This window comes from Ranitomeya imitator, chromosome 6, assembly GCF_032444005.1.
Source record: "Ranitomeya imitator isolate aRanImi1 chromosome 6, aRanImi1.pri, whole genome shotgun sequence".
Lineage (NCBI taxonomy): Eukaryota > Metazoa > Chordata > Amphibia > Anura > Dendrobatidae > Ranitomeya > Ranitomeya imitator.
In genome coordinates this window covers 197,049,768-197,065,007 of record NC_091287.1, presented here as the reverse complement: position 1 = coordinate 197,065,007, position 15,240 = coordinate 197,049,768, and the positions used below count along the sequence as shown (strand labels likewise).

At 40.3% G+C, this 15,240-nt stretch overlaps 1 protein-coding gene across 1 annotated transcript in view; it reads left to right on the top strand.

Annotated features, from left to right (window-relative positions):
• TRIO (trio Rho guanine nucleotide exchange factor) overlaps nucleotides 1-5,014 on the top strand; it is a 2,940,676-nt gene extending 2,935,662 nt beyond the window's left edge. Inside the window, 2 exon segments of the mRNA XM_069730426.1 lie at nucleotides 4,107-4,306; nucleotides 4,308-5,014. Of these exon segments, the coding sequence (XP_069586527.1) occupies nucleotides 4,107-4,306; nucleotides 4,308-4,359 (252 nt within the window). The 3' untranslated portion in view covers nucleotides 4,360-5,014.
• The last annotated feature ends 10,226 nt before the right edge of the window (nucleotides 5,015-15,240 follow it).

Genomic DNA, 15,240 nt, shown 5'->3' with positions numbered 1-15,240 from the left:
TTTTTAACCACCCCAATTCTTTTCCCAAGTGTAGCAAGAAAAATTGGACCCCAAATAGTGTTGTCCAATTTGTCCTGAGTATGCTGATACCCCATATGTTGGATTAAACCCCTGTTTGGGCGCACGGGAGAGCTCAGAAGGGAAGGAGCACTCTTTTACTTTTTCAACGCAGAATTGGCTGGAATTGAGATCGGACGCCATGTCGTGTTTGGAGAGCCCCCGATGTGGAAACCCCCAATTCTAACTGAAACCCTAACCCTTGCCCCAACCCTAATTCTAGCCCCAACCCTAACCCTAACCCCAAGCATAGCCCTAACCTAATCCTAGCCCCAACCCTAGCCCTAATCCTAACCCTAGCCGTAACCCTTATAGGAAAATGGAAATAAATACATTTATTTTATTTTATTATTTTTCCCTAACTAACGGGGTGATGAAGAGGGGTTTGATTTACTTTTATAGCGTTTTTATTAGCTGATTTTTATGATTGACAGCCGTCACAGACTAAAAGACGCTTTTTATTGCAAAAAATAGTTTTTGCGTCTCCACATTTTGAGAGCTATAATTTTTCCATATTTTAGTCCACAGAGTCATATGAGGTCTTGTTTTTTGCGGGATGAGTTGATGTTTTTATTGGTAAGATTTTCGGGCACGAAATTGCTTTTTATTCCGATTTTTGTGAGGCAGAATGAAAAAAACAGCTATTCATGAATTTCTTTTGGGGGGGAGTTTATACCGTTCCACGTTTGGTAAAATTGATAAAGCAGTTTTATTGTTCGGGTCAGTACGATTACAGAGATACCTCATTTATATCTTTTTTTATGTTTTGGTGCTTTTATACGATAAAAACTATTTTATATAAAAAATAATTATTTGTGCATCTCTTTATTCTGAGGACTATAACACTTTTAATTTTTCACTGATGATGCTGTATGGCGACTCATTTTTTGCGGGTCAAGATGGTGTTTTCAGCGGTACCATGGTTATTTATATCTGTCTTTTTGATCGCGTGTTATTCTACTTTTTGTTCTGCAGTTGTTTTTTTTGTATTTCCTGCGTTCACTGAAGGGGTTAACTAGCAGGACAGTTTTATAAGTGGGGTCGTTACGGACGCGGCAATACTAAATATGTGTACTTTTATTGTTTTTTTTTATTATTATTTAGATAAAGAAATGTATTTATGGGAACAATATTTTTTTTTTCTTTATTTAGGATTTTTTTTTTTATACATGTGAATATTTTTTTTTTACTTTACAACATTGTCCCAGGGGGGGACATCACATTATAGTGTCAGATCGCTGATCTGACACTTTGCACAGCACTGTCTCAGATCAGCGATCTGACATGCAAGGCTGCAGGCTTACCAGGGCTTGCTCTGAGCAGGCGCTGGTAAGCCACCTCCCTACAGGACCCGGATGCAGCCCCGCGGCCATTTTGGATCCGGGGCCTGCAGGGAGAAGAAGGTAGGAGACCCTTGGAGCAACGCGATCACATCGCGTTGCTCCGAGGGTCTCAGTGAAGCCCGCAGGGAGCCCCCTCCCTGCGCGATGCTTCCTTATGCTGCCGGAACATTGCGATCATGTTTGCTCGCAGTGTGCCTGGGGTTAATGTGCCAGGGGCGGTCCGTGACGGTGACAGGGGCGCTAAGACTTCCTCTGCCTGTAGACACCGCCACGCATCTGCTTCTGGGATCAGCCGAATAATTCACTGTGCAATAAATCAGACCGCCGCCATCATTGTGCAGACAGAAGGCGGCGGTCACATAAAAAACTGCACATGCGCTCCTCCTGTACAAAGATGGAGGCAGTCAGGGAATCATTCGGCTGATCCCGGTGGCGGCGTGTTCGCGACTGTGTTCCGTTGGTGGTACCACGCAAGAGGCTGTGTACGGTGCATACAGTGTGTGTGTGTGTGGTGCATACGGCATATACAGTGTGCGTGTGTGTGGTACGTACGGCATATATAGTGTGTGTGTTTGTGTGGTGCATACGGCGTATACAGTGTGTGTGTGTACTCCAACGATTTTCAACTGGCGGTACCGCTCAAGAGACTGGTACCACCAGCAGTTTCCATATTGAGACACCCATCACTTCGTGTCCCAATATGGACATCGGTGAACTTCCGTTGCTTGGAATTCTGGGATTCGGACACATCTGGACGGAACAGGATGTGAAGACATTACAAGGTAACTATATATTAAGATTATTTTTAGCAACATCGCTGTCACCTGCTGCGGTCTTCCTCAACTATTAGGGTACGTCACCGAGTTGTAATCAAAGTTAGGTTAGGGGCCCACTCAGAAGTTTCGCCCCCCCCTGAACCAAAACCCTAGCTACACCTCTGTTTATCACATATCCAATCTCCTCCTCACTGCATTCATGGTGATGGGTGCTGATTTCAGTTGTGTGGGCCCTGCGATCAGGCATTTATCCTGCTCTAGAATTTTGTATTATGTCAAACCAAATGCCTAATTAGACCTGAATGTGTAAGGATATCTTTCAAAAACTAGAATGATACACAACATCATCTTTCCTCAAACTAGGCAACTATTATTACACTGGGGAACAATTTGAAAAAAAATTTCTGTTGAGTTAGGTTTTTGAGCTGATTTATACTAAAATTGGCATGCTGATTCCAAAAATGTAGTCAGTTTTTTTCTAGCACGTCAAGTTTTTCCTCCACAACTTACCTGCCAGAGAAGCACAATTGCACTGATATCTGTAATAAGACTTGTTATCTGATTACAATTCAACTCATATAGAGCTACATGGCAACTTGTAAGAGTAGTCACAACTGAGACAGTGTGGTGAGAGGTGTGTGCAGCTCCCAATACGTCATAATTATCAATATCTTTACACAAAAAAATTATCATAGTAGGAATAAATAGGATTTGTGATAGCTTTTCTCTTTACATTGGGCGCTTAGTTGTAATTTATATATCTTTTATGATTTTTTTCTTTGTTAGTTTTCAAAGCTTGTAACTTTCAATCTCAGCGTTTTATTTACATATGTACATATTTCCTTTGTTTCAGATCATGTCTGCTCCTTCTTCCTCTTGTCGTAAATGCATATTTGTACTATTTAAAAAAAACAAAACACTTTTTAGGTACAGTAGTTTACATATTTTTGAGAAGACAAAAATCCTATAGTTCAAAAACTTGAGGTGATAGAGATCATTTCTGGATTCAGCATCCAAAAATTAGTTAAGAACAGTTGTCTGACCTAACTCCTAAAAAATTGTGTTCCCCAGTGTTATTTATTATTATTATAGCACCATTTATTCCATGGCGCTTTACAGGCAAAAAGGGGAATACATCATAAAAACAATACAAATCACTGACTGGTATAGGAAGATGAAGGACCCTGCCTGCGAGAGTAGTAGTTATAGTGCTGATCCAAAAGAGTCAAGGATTCAATAAACTGCAACAAAATGCAATGACTCAACTCTGACATCTGTAATTGTAGTCATTATTGTTTCTGTATTTTGTAGTACTTTGGTTTCCTCCTATTACTCCACAGAAAGAATTGGCCCAACTGTTTATCTTTGAACAGGAAATTAGATTGTGACACTGATGAAGATCGAGGATTGATGTGCAAGTTAACCCTTATGGATTTTAAAGGGACACTGTCACCTGAATTTGGAGGGAACAATCTCCAGCCATAGGGGCGGGGTTTTCAGGTGTTTGATTCACCCTTTCCTTACCCGCTGGCTGCATGCTGGCTGCAATATTGGATTGAAGTTCATTCTCTGTCCTCCGTAGTACATGCCTGCACAAGGCAATCTTGCAGCTAGCATGCAGCCGGCGGGTAAGGAAAGGGTGAATCAAACACCCGAAAACCCCGCCCCTATGGCTGAAGATTGTTCCCTCCAAATTCAGGTGACAGAGTCCCTTTAAATACACAGAAAAAGCAATAGAGATCCCAGAATGAGGACTATTGACAAATGTAGTTTAGAAGATACTGAACCGTGTGATTTATGAATTAGTAAATTCATTATTTTAAAGTACAAACCTAGCCTAGAGTTTTTCAATGTTAAAGTATTAATATTTGTACCATTGTTTGATCATTTATTGAAAATTATTTTTCCTTTTCTTCTTCTTTACTCTCAGACTGAAAGTAGCAATATCTCCACTATGCTGGTGACACATGATTACACAGCAGTGAAGGAGGATGAGATCAATGTTTACCAAGGAGATGTTGTTCAAATTTTGGCAAGTAATCAACAAAACATGTTTCTGGTATTCCGGGCTGCAACTGATGACTGCCCTGCAGCTGAAGGATGGATTCCAAGTTATGTATTAGGTCACACGTGCTCGCATCAGCGACATTCCTGATGGAAAAGTGAAGTGGGTATTTGGGTAACACAGGTAGCAATAAATGTTATTGTTGTACATATATGAGTGATGATTCAGAAGAGTGCTGTACATAAGTGAATAGTCATATATGAGTGATGATTCAGAAGACTGCTGTACACCTGTTTTATTCAGATACTCACAAAAACAGACATACTACTTAAGGGCTCATACTCACTTGCGAGAAACTCGGATGAGTCTCGCAAGTCAATGCACGGCACCAGGCACTCAGATCGGAGCATGCGGTCGCATAGCAATACAAGCAGCCGCACGCTCCACTCCTGAGTGCCGGGTGCAGTGTCGGGTATTGACGTGCGAGACTCATCCGAGTTTCTTGCAAGTGAGTATGAGCCCTATGGGTGTATCCTTGTCTCATTGATCTTTTATTGAGTTTATGTTATATTGCACAGAACTCTCTGTATAAGGCTGGTTTCACACTTGCGTTTCAAAACGCATACGGCGTTTTGACGCGTTTACATGCGTTTTTTCATGCGTTTGCGTTTTTTAAACGCATGCTGAGAAATGTGTGTCAGCTGCCAATCATCAAAGTAAAGTAAAAAACCCACTATAAACAGAAATAGTTAGGGTTAGGGGTAGGGATCATAACCCTAACCCTAAAGGGATCCTAACCCTACCCCTAAGCCTAAAGGGATCCTAACCCTAACCCTAAAGGGATTAGGGTTAGGACCCCGTTAGGGCTAGGGGTAGGGTTAGTGGTAGGGTTAGGGATAGGGTTAGGGATAGGGTTAGGATCCCTTTAGGGTTATGGTTAGGGTTAGGGATAGGGTTAGGATCCCTTTAGGGTTAGGGTTAGGATCCCTTTAGGGTTAGGGTTAGGATCCCTTTATCACCTTTATGGTGGGGGTGGCATATCAGTGTGTTTTCTGTTTTTTTTTAAAATAAAAATGCATGCATTTTTAACGCAAACAAACGCATGTGCTTAAAAATGCATGCGTTTACATAGACATCAATAGGTTTTTTTGCCTAAAAAAGCCGCAAAAATTACTAGATGTTGCATTTCTGCAACACAACGCATGCAGAGAAAAAACGCATGCGTTGCAAAAACGCGTCAAAACGCATGCAAAAAAAAAGCATGCGTTTTTAATGTTAAATATAGGGAAAAAAAGCATGCGTTTTTTACCGCAATAATGCAAAAAAAACGCAAATGTGAAACCAGCCTAACACAGGCAAATAAAATGTATTTAAATATTTCAATATTTAAATCCAGAGCCTCAAATATGAATGAATTACCAAAAGTTACATTTTATAATTAAAAAATACAAATCAGAACAAATCTTTTTTTCATGTACTTTTTTCTTTTGCTTTACAACATTTATTTCTTGTTATAGCAACATATAAATACTTCTATCCTTAACCCTGCTGTTCTGTTGGTCAAAAATGACCGACTTTGAACTTCAATATTCTTTAAAATATTCAAGATGCGGCTCTGAAACCCGTGGCCGACCGACCCATCCTCATTTAAGTCAATCAACCACAAGTTTCAGAACCGCATCTTGAACACCCCAAAAAATACCAAAGTTCAAAATAGGCCTCCCCAGACCGAACAGAACAGCAGGGTTAAGGGATTAATAGGATCAATGATTTTCTAGTATTTTTTACAGGAAAATTTTGAAGAGGTATGACATTAAAAGGTTTGGTAATGCAGTTCTGTTTCCATGGGGAGGGGGGGTTCAGACAATTTTCCCTCATTTTAAGGGCTCATTTCCACTTGCGAGAAAAAAACGGTCCGATTTACGGACCGAAAAAAACAGAGGAAAATCATGCGATTGTCATGCGATTTTTTTTAAAACATTTTTTTGCAACATCCATATGACATCCGTATTGCTGTCCGATTTTTACACACCGGTGTCCTTTGAAAAGCCGGTAATTCAGCACGGTGTACAGTAAAATCACACTGACAGGTTAGATTAGAGTAGATATATACACATAGAATAGGTATATATACATATATATATGTCAGTGAGGCACCTATGTATATATTTATATTTAATGCAGCGCTTGATAGCAGAAAAGCCGGTAATTCAATTGCCGGCTTTTGCTATCTGCTTCACAAACCCGACAGGATATGAGACATGGTTTACATACAGTAAACCATTTCGTATCCCTTATTTTATTACATATTCCTCACTACTAATGTAAGAAGTGTCTGTGTGTAAAATTTGGGGGCTCTAGCTGTTAAAATAAAGGGTTAAATCACGGAAAAAATTGGCGTGGGCTCCCCCGCAATTTTTTCCGCCAGAGTGGTATCTGCCAGTGACTGAGGGCAGATATTAATAGCCTAGAGAGGGACCATGGTTATAGGACCCCCCTGGCTAAAAACATCTGCCCCCAGCCACCCCAGAAAAGGCACATCTGTAAGATGCGCCTATTCTGGCACTTAGCCACTCTCTTCCCACTCCCCTGTAGCAGTGGGATATGGAGTAATTGCTATTGTAAGGTGACATTAAGCCAGGTTAATAATGGAGAGGTGTCAATAAGACACCTATCCATTATTAATCCAATAGTAGTAAATCGTTAATAAAACACACACACATTGAGAATAAAGTATTTTATTGAAATCAAGACACAGGGTGTTGTAATAGTTTATTATACTCTCAATCCAATTGAAGAGCCTTGTCACCTGAAACAAAGTTAAAATAAAAAATCAACAATATCCCATACTTTCCGTCATTCAGTCATGTCCCACGATGTAAATCCATCTGAAGGGTTAAATAATTTTACAGCCAGGAGCCTGCTAATGCAGCTGTGCTCCAGACTGTAAAAAGTGGGGAATGAATGGAAGCAGGGGAACGTAGCTACCTAGACTTGTGGTGCTGCGACCCGTGCTGGCATAACCTCATATGAACTCGAGCGTGGGAATTTTTCTGAATATTTTCTCACGCTAGTGCGACACCTATTGAATAACATTGGTCCGAGTGAAATCCGATTTTTTTTTTTCTATCGGATTGCACTCGTCCGTTTTCCTCGCAAGTGGAAATGAGCCCTAAAGGCTGGGTTTTCACTTGACATTTTTGTGTCATGATCGTAACATGCTTTTTGTTGTGAACTTGTAAAATACATAAACCATGATGACAAACACATGCTTTTTTAATGCAAATTTCCACACTTTTACAATGCAGTTTATATAGATAGCATATTCCAAAAATGTTTCACCTCTGAAAACTGCATGGCCAAACAAGTGGAACTCGAAAATGTGGTGATTCATGAGAAATAATAATATTTCTAGCAATTGTGTGACAGATATCCTTCATTTTCACCATTTCCCCCCTACTATATCTTATTTTTCAGTTATCTCTGACCTAGCGGGTGGAGACTAGCTGTTATAACTAGCTGTCCCCCACACACAGCACACACACAGGGAAATGGAATCCTGCTTTTAATTCTCTGCAGCACAGACAGAACCATGGAAAACATTATACACTACACTACATTACACACTAGTGTGGGACTGTAAATCCAGCACTAAAGTGAGTTACAGTTGCTGAAAGCAGCAGCATGATCTATCGGATTTCTCACTGTGCTGAAAGTTCCATACTTCTTATCCTCTTCACAGAGTTAAATAAGAGATCTAACCTGTCTCTGTGTTGGCATTCCCCCTTGCTTTCACCAAGACAGGTTTGAGTTGATTCTCAGAGTGGGGAGGGGAAGCAATGCCTCATAAGTGGAGAAAAGTATACATTTCTCTGAAAACATATATCACAAATTTCTTATATTTACTTGTACTATTGATTTTTGCAAATGTTTGTTGAAACAATAGTGAACATTTAAGGAAAAATAAAAAATTTAAAAATTGTCTCTCGTAACTTTGCTAAAATAGAAGTGATGCATACACATTTGATATGCTGTAAATTTTTGACTCATGGTGCTGTGGTTTTGTATTTTCACTAATCTCATGATTGTGTAATTTTCAACAAGATGTAAATGCAAAAGGTCTCATTACAGAATCACAACATATTTCATAATTTCAATAAAGGATTTGGATTCTTTTTTTAATAAATCCAATGAATGCATGGCACAAATTTAGACAGGTTTTACACAGTACAGTAGCTGATCATTCTCTAGGTTAAGGGGATCTCAGTAACAATTGTTGGCACAAATTATGAACTATATGTTTATAAAATTTTAGTGTATGAACTGTAAAATTAATGGGTACAACACATTATCTGGTATTTTTTTATATACAAATTAATCTTGAATGGTTTATTCCACAATGTGGCATCGGTGTTTTTTTTCCATACTTACTATATTTTGATTTCAAAAAGTGAATGTGCAATGTCTGCACCAGGCTTAACCGCTTAGTGGCCACCAATACATCTTTTTACTGACCTGCGATATAAAAGACTAGCATCCCCCCGACGGCTGTACACTATAGATGACAACTTGCTGCATCAGCCACAATCAGTGTTGGCACTGACAGTAATCGTTTAACCCCTTAAATGCTGCTGTCAATAATGACTACAACATCTAGATGGTTACAGAGTGTGGGGGCTCCCTCTTTAACCCCATTAGCACCCTGAGATCTTGATTGTGTGGTTTTATTGTTTGCGATGGAAATTCATGCCCAAATAATGGCCTTAAAGTCTGCCGGCTACATTGGCCTGTTCACAAGTTAACAATATTTAGATGGTAAAAATAAACTTCTTCATTCCCGTCATGCCACTTTGCATTCATTCCTGAAAACCACTTGAGAGGTTAATAAACTACCTGAAAGCAATTTTGGATATGTTGAGGCGTGCTATTTTTAATATGGTATCACTTTTGGGGGTTTCCAATATGTAGAATCCCCAGTCACTTAAAAACTTAATAGGTCCCTAAAAAATAAGTTTTGTAAATTTCCTTGAAAAAAAAAAAAAATTACTGCTACATTTTTAAACCTTCTAAATTTATTGCAAAATAAAACAACATTTTACAAATGGTGCTATCTGGATTAAACTGATCATTCAAAGTTTGAAAATTGCTATTTTTTTTATATTTTTGTAAAAGTACAAAATGTCACAAAAAAAAATCTCAAAACAATGGGATATGTTTAAGCATTTCAGAGTTATTACCACAAAGTGACACTGATCAGATTTTAAAAATTTAACCCAGTCACTAAGGAGTTAAGAGTGGATTCCAAGTTGTTATGTCGCATATGTGCTGTCATCACTCATCAGCAATATTTCTGAGGGGAAAATTAAGTGGATACTTGAGTAACACAGATAAGAAATACATTGTATTGTTTTAAAAATGAGTGATAATTCAAAAGAATGCTCTACATAAGTGGTAGTCACCTGTTTTGTTTAAATACTCTGAAAGGGTTTCTCTGAAAGCAGACATAATAAATAACTGAAGAAAATGTCAGTATAAATAAGTTACTGAGTACTTTTAACAGGCAAGTCACAATAGTTTCACATAGGACTAACATTGACAACACATTGTTACACTGACTGAAACCTTTCCTGGGATGTTAGTATGTGAGCATGTGCAGTAAGAAGCTGCACTACAGTGAAATGGAGATAACATATATCATGCACTCTAATTCCGAAAGAGGGTGGACAGCAGTGTGAGTAGCCTCTTCCTACCTGGGTATCTTCAGTGTTATATCAGAATATCCACTGTGAGCACATAATCCTACACATTGAAGGAAATCAGAGCTTCCAAATTTATATGCTTACAGCACCTGTTGTAATATTTTAGAATAGGTTTCTGTCAGTGTGACAAGGTATCAGCCATTTTAATCTTATAGTGATTACCCGTCACACTGGGTGAGGGAGAAGCTAGGTGCACAACAATTGGAAGAGGGTGGGGGAGCCCAAACACTAGGAAAGGGGGAAGTGGAGACCCCTAGTAAGATCTGACAACACCCTGTCTGCCCTTACGTCCCTAAATAGGTTCAGCACCTATCACCAAGCTGGAACCTAATCTCTGACTGCCCCTAGCAATAGGCCCTGGAAAGTGACAGGACGTGATAAGTACTAGTCAGCTCCCACTACAACTAAAGACAAAGCAAAAAAACAAATGAGGGAATACACTTAGCTTGAGATGACACAAGAGAACTCATGTCAGCAATCTTCAAAGAGGCTCCAAGAATAAACTAGTAGACTTCTAGCACTTCCAACGGACAGCGGTAAATAGAGCTATCACCGGCACCTTGTTAAAGCGACTAAAGATATTTAGGCCCTCAGCAAAGGTGTGTTAATCAGTAGCAGATGGTAGAGATCACTGCTCGGTCCTAGAGGGAGAAGGATATCACTCCACTGCAGAGATGCAAGATCCAGAATGTGCCTGCAGAGCCAGGCACAGTGACCTTCTACAGCCGGATACAGAATGACTATCTGTCACACTTAACACACCCATGACAGTAATCCCCTTCTACGATTGGCCTCCTGATACAGAGGACTCGGTTTCTCAGGGTGAGGAGCATGGAATGAACCAGCCTAGGGGTATTCACCTATGATGCAGAAACCAAAATTCCTTTCTTCTGGATCATAACCCCTTCAGTGCACCAAGTACTGCAGGGAACAAAGCTCAAGAAGAGTCTCAACAATTCTCGAAATCTGGAACTCCAAATTACTATCAACAATGATTTGGGACAGCGGCAGGGGAGAGGACTCAAGAGGTTCAATATATTTCTTGAGGAGAAACCTGTGAAACACATTGTGGATTTTAGGAGCATGAGGTAACTAAAGATGAAAAGTTGCAGGGTTAATGACGGCGGTTATTTTATAGGGGCCAATAAACCTAGGTCCCAGCTTCCAGGAAGGGATCTTCAACTTGATATTCTTGGTAGACAACTACACAAAGTCATTCACACTTAGGTCTGGACCTGGCGAGCGTTTCTTGGCAGTCCTACGTTTCTACTTGTTTCCCATGCTCTTCAAATTACTCTGTACCCCCTGCCACACATAATAGAGTGACAAAGCAAAGCTTTCGACCTCAGGGACTCCCAAAGTCCCTATCCACTAAAAGTACCAAACTGTGGATGGAAACCATATGCACCAAAGAATCGTGACCTGCTGGTAGATTCTTGGTGATGATAATTAATAGCAAACTCGGCCAACAGTAAGATACCCAATCCTCCTGGCTTCCGAAGACAAAACATCTGAGGTAAGTCTCTAAATTCTGATTAATGCGCTCAGTGTGTCCCTGAGGTAAGTTTCTAAATTCTGATTAATGCGCTCAGTCTGTCCATTCCACTGAGGATGGAAAGCAGAGAAACAGCTCCAGTCAAGAACAGAAAGCTTTCCAGAACTTAGAAACAAATTGGGTCCCCTGATCTGACACCACCATCTTGCCTGCTGATACCAGTAGGTCAGTAATAAAATCCATTTACATTGTGTAGTGTAATACACAGGGCCTGTTTTTTTGCTGCATTCTCCCCCCCAAAAAAGGGAGAGTTAAATTGCCATCAAGTTTCTATAGGTCAGTTCTGTTGGTCGTATATCTGCCAGCCACGTTCTGCCACTGACATTGGGCTTGCTTTTTTGCTGCATTCTCCCCCCGGGTCATTCCATATCAAGTAATCCAAATATGAATTTTTTTTTACCTGACATCTTTAGATTTTTTTTTATTTTTTGTTTTTATGAAGTACAACTTTAGTTAATTACAAATTAAAAGTTTAGAATTTTTTTCTTCATCAGTTAATCTTTTACAGATTTTTAAAGTTTTGAAAAAGTGCGGATTTTGGCCTGGTATGGCTTTACATTTTTTATCATATCTCGGGCTAGAATTAAGATAAAGAGGTGGGAGAGGCATCATTTTTCTCAGTCTTGTGAGATATCAAATGAAAGCCTTTACCGTGCTATGTTTCTTGATATTTTGTTTTGGAGAAATCAAATTCAAAATTTTGATGCGCAATTATTAAAAAAAATGTATGTTTTAAAATTGTGAAAACATGCATGTGTTTTACTTGTGTTCTTGTTTATATTTGTACAGAGATTCAACTTGGGACCTGTCAAATTTTTTTTTAAGCCTTGCATCATCTAATTTTATGTTTGTGTGAGTTTCTTCCCTTTTTCTTTTCAAATTACAACTTATTGAATTCAACATTTATATGCAACAATAAAGAAACACAAAAAAAAATACCGAAGTGCCAGAATAAATACATCTTAATCATCATAACACAACTTGCTCAGCATTTTCAACCTGAATTCATTGAACAAGCCAAAAGAAAAAAGGTCATCATATCCTATCCTTAAGTGTGATTTTCCAAATACAGTCTAATCCTAATTATATGTTAAAAACAAGATTAAAAGAACCAATATTTTTACCACCCATTTTTGGTAAAATTGTAACAATTTTTTTTTTATTATATCACTAAACATGTAATTTATGAAGTGTTTAAGAGGAATAGTACAGTAGTTAAATCCTCATTTTATAAAATATGAACTAATCAAACAATTAATGGTAGGTTTTTACACTGGCCTTCTATCATCAATGTGTCCCTTCTAGTGGGTGAAATGAAATCTTGTCCATAAGCGCTTACTAGCAATGGCCGTTTCCTTTTGTGTCTTAGTATGTTCGGCTCCACCTGAGTCAATATCGGATTTTTGTTAACTTTTACAATGTCTGGTTTTCTTGGATACACAAAGGATGGCGCTGGACCAGAAGCTGCAGAAAAGTCCTACTTCTTCATTTTCACAATTTTTGGAGAGTACAGTAGTCGCCACCAGTGCCAATCATATTCGCAGGTCACATCACCAGTTATGCCATCCATTGCCGATCTTGTGCCGCCTTCTACCTCGTCATGGACGTCACTCTTTTTGCTGAATGAAAAATCACTACATGGGATGACAGTGTGGTATTGCTGAGTCCCCTTTCTTCTTCCTGTAACCGAGGTTTTCATAAACTCTCCTCTTCGTAGTCCTGGTTTGTACAATACATGAACTGGATGTTAAGAATATTTTTCTCCCTCCATTTGAGGAGTTGCATGGGTGGTAAGATTTGGTGCGATTGTGGCCTCTGGAGGCGTGAGCTGCCGGCCTGTCATCTGCTCTGCATTCACTGTCTACTCCTGCTCATTCTCAGCCCTAAGGCTACGTTCAGACTAGCGTTGTGCGCCGCTGCGTCGGCGACGCGACGCACAACGCACCGAAAAACGCGGCAAAACGCACGCAAAAACGCTGCGTTTTGCGACGCGTGCGTCGTTTTTTGCTGAAAATCGGACGCAAGAAAAATGCAACTTGTTGCGTTTTCTTGGTCCGACGCTTGCGGCAAAAAAGACGCATTTGTCGCAAAATGCAACAAGCAAAAACGCATGCGTCCCCCATGTTAAACATAGGGGCGCATGACGGGTGCGTCGCCGCTGCGTCGCCCGACGCAGCGGCGCCGACGCACACTAGCACAACGCTAGTGTGAACGTACCCTAACAAAGCTTTCTCCTCTGTCCTCTCTTGCTTCTAAGCTGTAACATAAAATAATACAGGAATATCTAAAAATCATGGATTATTTGGTAAATATAGACCCCACACTGTTGGACCACAGGCTGAACAGATCTGAATGCGAGATTTTCGAATTGACACTGTAATAGTTTTATTTTTTAAAATATGATCCCAGCTTGTATTTTGGTACAGATGTGGCTAGGAGCATAGCAGGCACATGTGCAGTTTTTGAAATTTTTAAATTAAACATTTTTTTCTGAAATGCATTTTAAAATTTTGCGCTTACGTTAGCATAGGTAAAATATTATCAAAGATACTCTTGTGACATATCTGGTGAAAGCCTGCATAGTTCTGAGTAGAATAGTGTTTATTTTGCTTCTCTATATTTTTTCTAGCCTGAGTAATGGGGAGAAATGTAAAGGCAGGCAACACCGAAATTCGCACTTTTTCCAAACTTTGAAAATCAATAAAAAATTTTTAAAAAAAATCTAGAATTTTTTTTTCTTCACATTTTGCATTCTCTGACACACTATTACCAAATAACAAAATCTCAAAAGAATTAAAAATATAGTGGTAAAAATCATTGGTTCACTTGACATTGAATGACCCCCCCAAAAAAAGGGAGAGTTAAATTGCCCACAAGTTTCTATACGTCAGTTCTGTTGGTCGTATATCTGCCAGCCACGTTCTGACACTTACATTGTGTAGTGTAATACACAGGGCCTGTTTTTTTGCTGCATTCTCCCCACAAAAAAGGGAGCGTTAATGTTACACCTCGCTATACTTACCTGTCCGGCCGGCGCGCTCCCGACGCTCCCTCTCGCTCCTCTCCGTCTGGATTCTCCGGCGTCCGTCCCTTCGGCGGTCCGTGCATGCGCAGACGTGCTCCTCTCACCGCCGGGGCTTCTGGGAGGTCACGACCCGCTGGCTCTGCCCCCAATATGGCAGCGCCCATCGCGTATATCTCCCCTGCATTTGCCTAGGTAAGACGCCTTTGCGTCTATCGCATTTGCTGGTGATTACCAGCATCCCTTTAGGTTTCTAGGCTCCGTGTTCCTCTTGCTTAGTTTCCAGATCCTGCTGTGCCACCCAGTTTCGTGTTCCTGCTGTGCCATCCTGTTCCATGTTCCTGCTGTGCCATCCTGTTCCGTGTTCCTGCTGTGCCATCTTGTTCCGTGTTCCTGCTGTGCCATCCTGTTCCGTGTTCTTGGTGTGCCATCATGTTCCTTGTTCCTGCTGTGCCATCCAGTTCCGTTATCCTGCCGTGCCATCCTGTTCCGTTATCCTGCCATGCCATCCTGTTCCGTTATCCTGCCGTGCCATCCTGTTCGGTTATCCTGCCGTGCCATCCTGTTCCGTTATCCTGCTGTGCCATCCTGTACCGTGTTCCTGCTGTGCCATCCTGTTCCGTGATCCTGCTGTGCCATCCAGTTCCTTGTTCCAGCTAAACCCGCCAGTCCTGTGTTCCTGCCGTGCCTGCTAATCCTTGTTCCCGTTGCCTTCGTCCACGT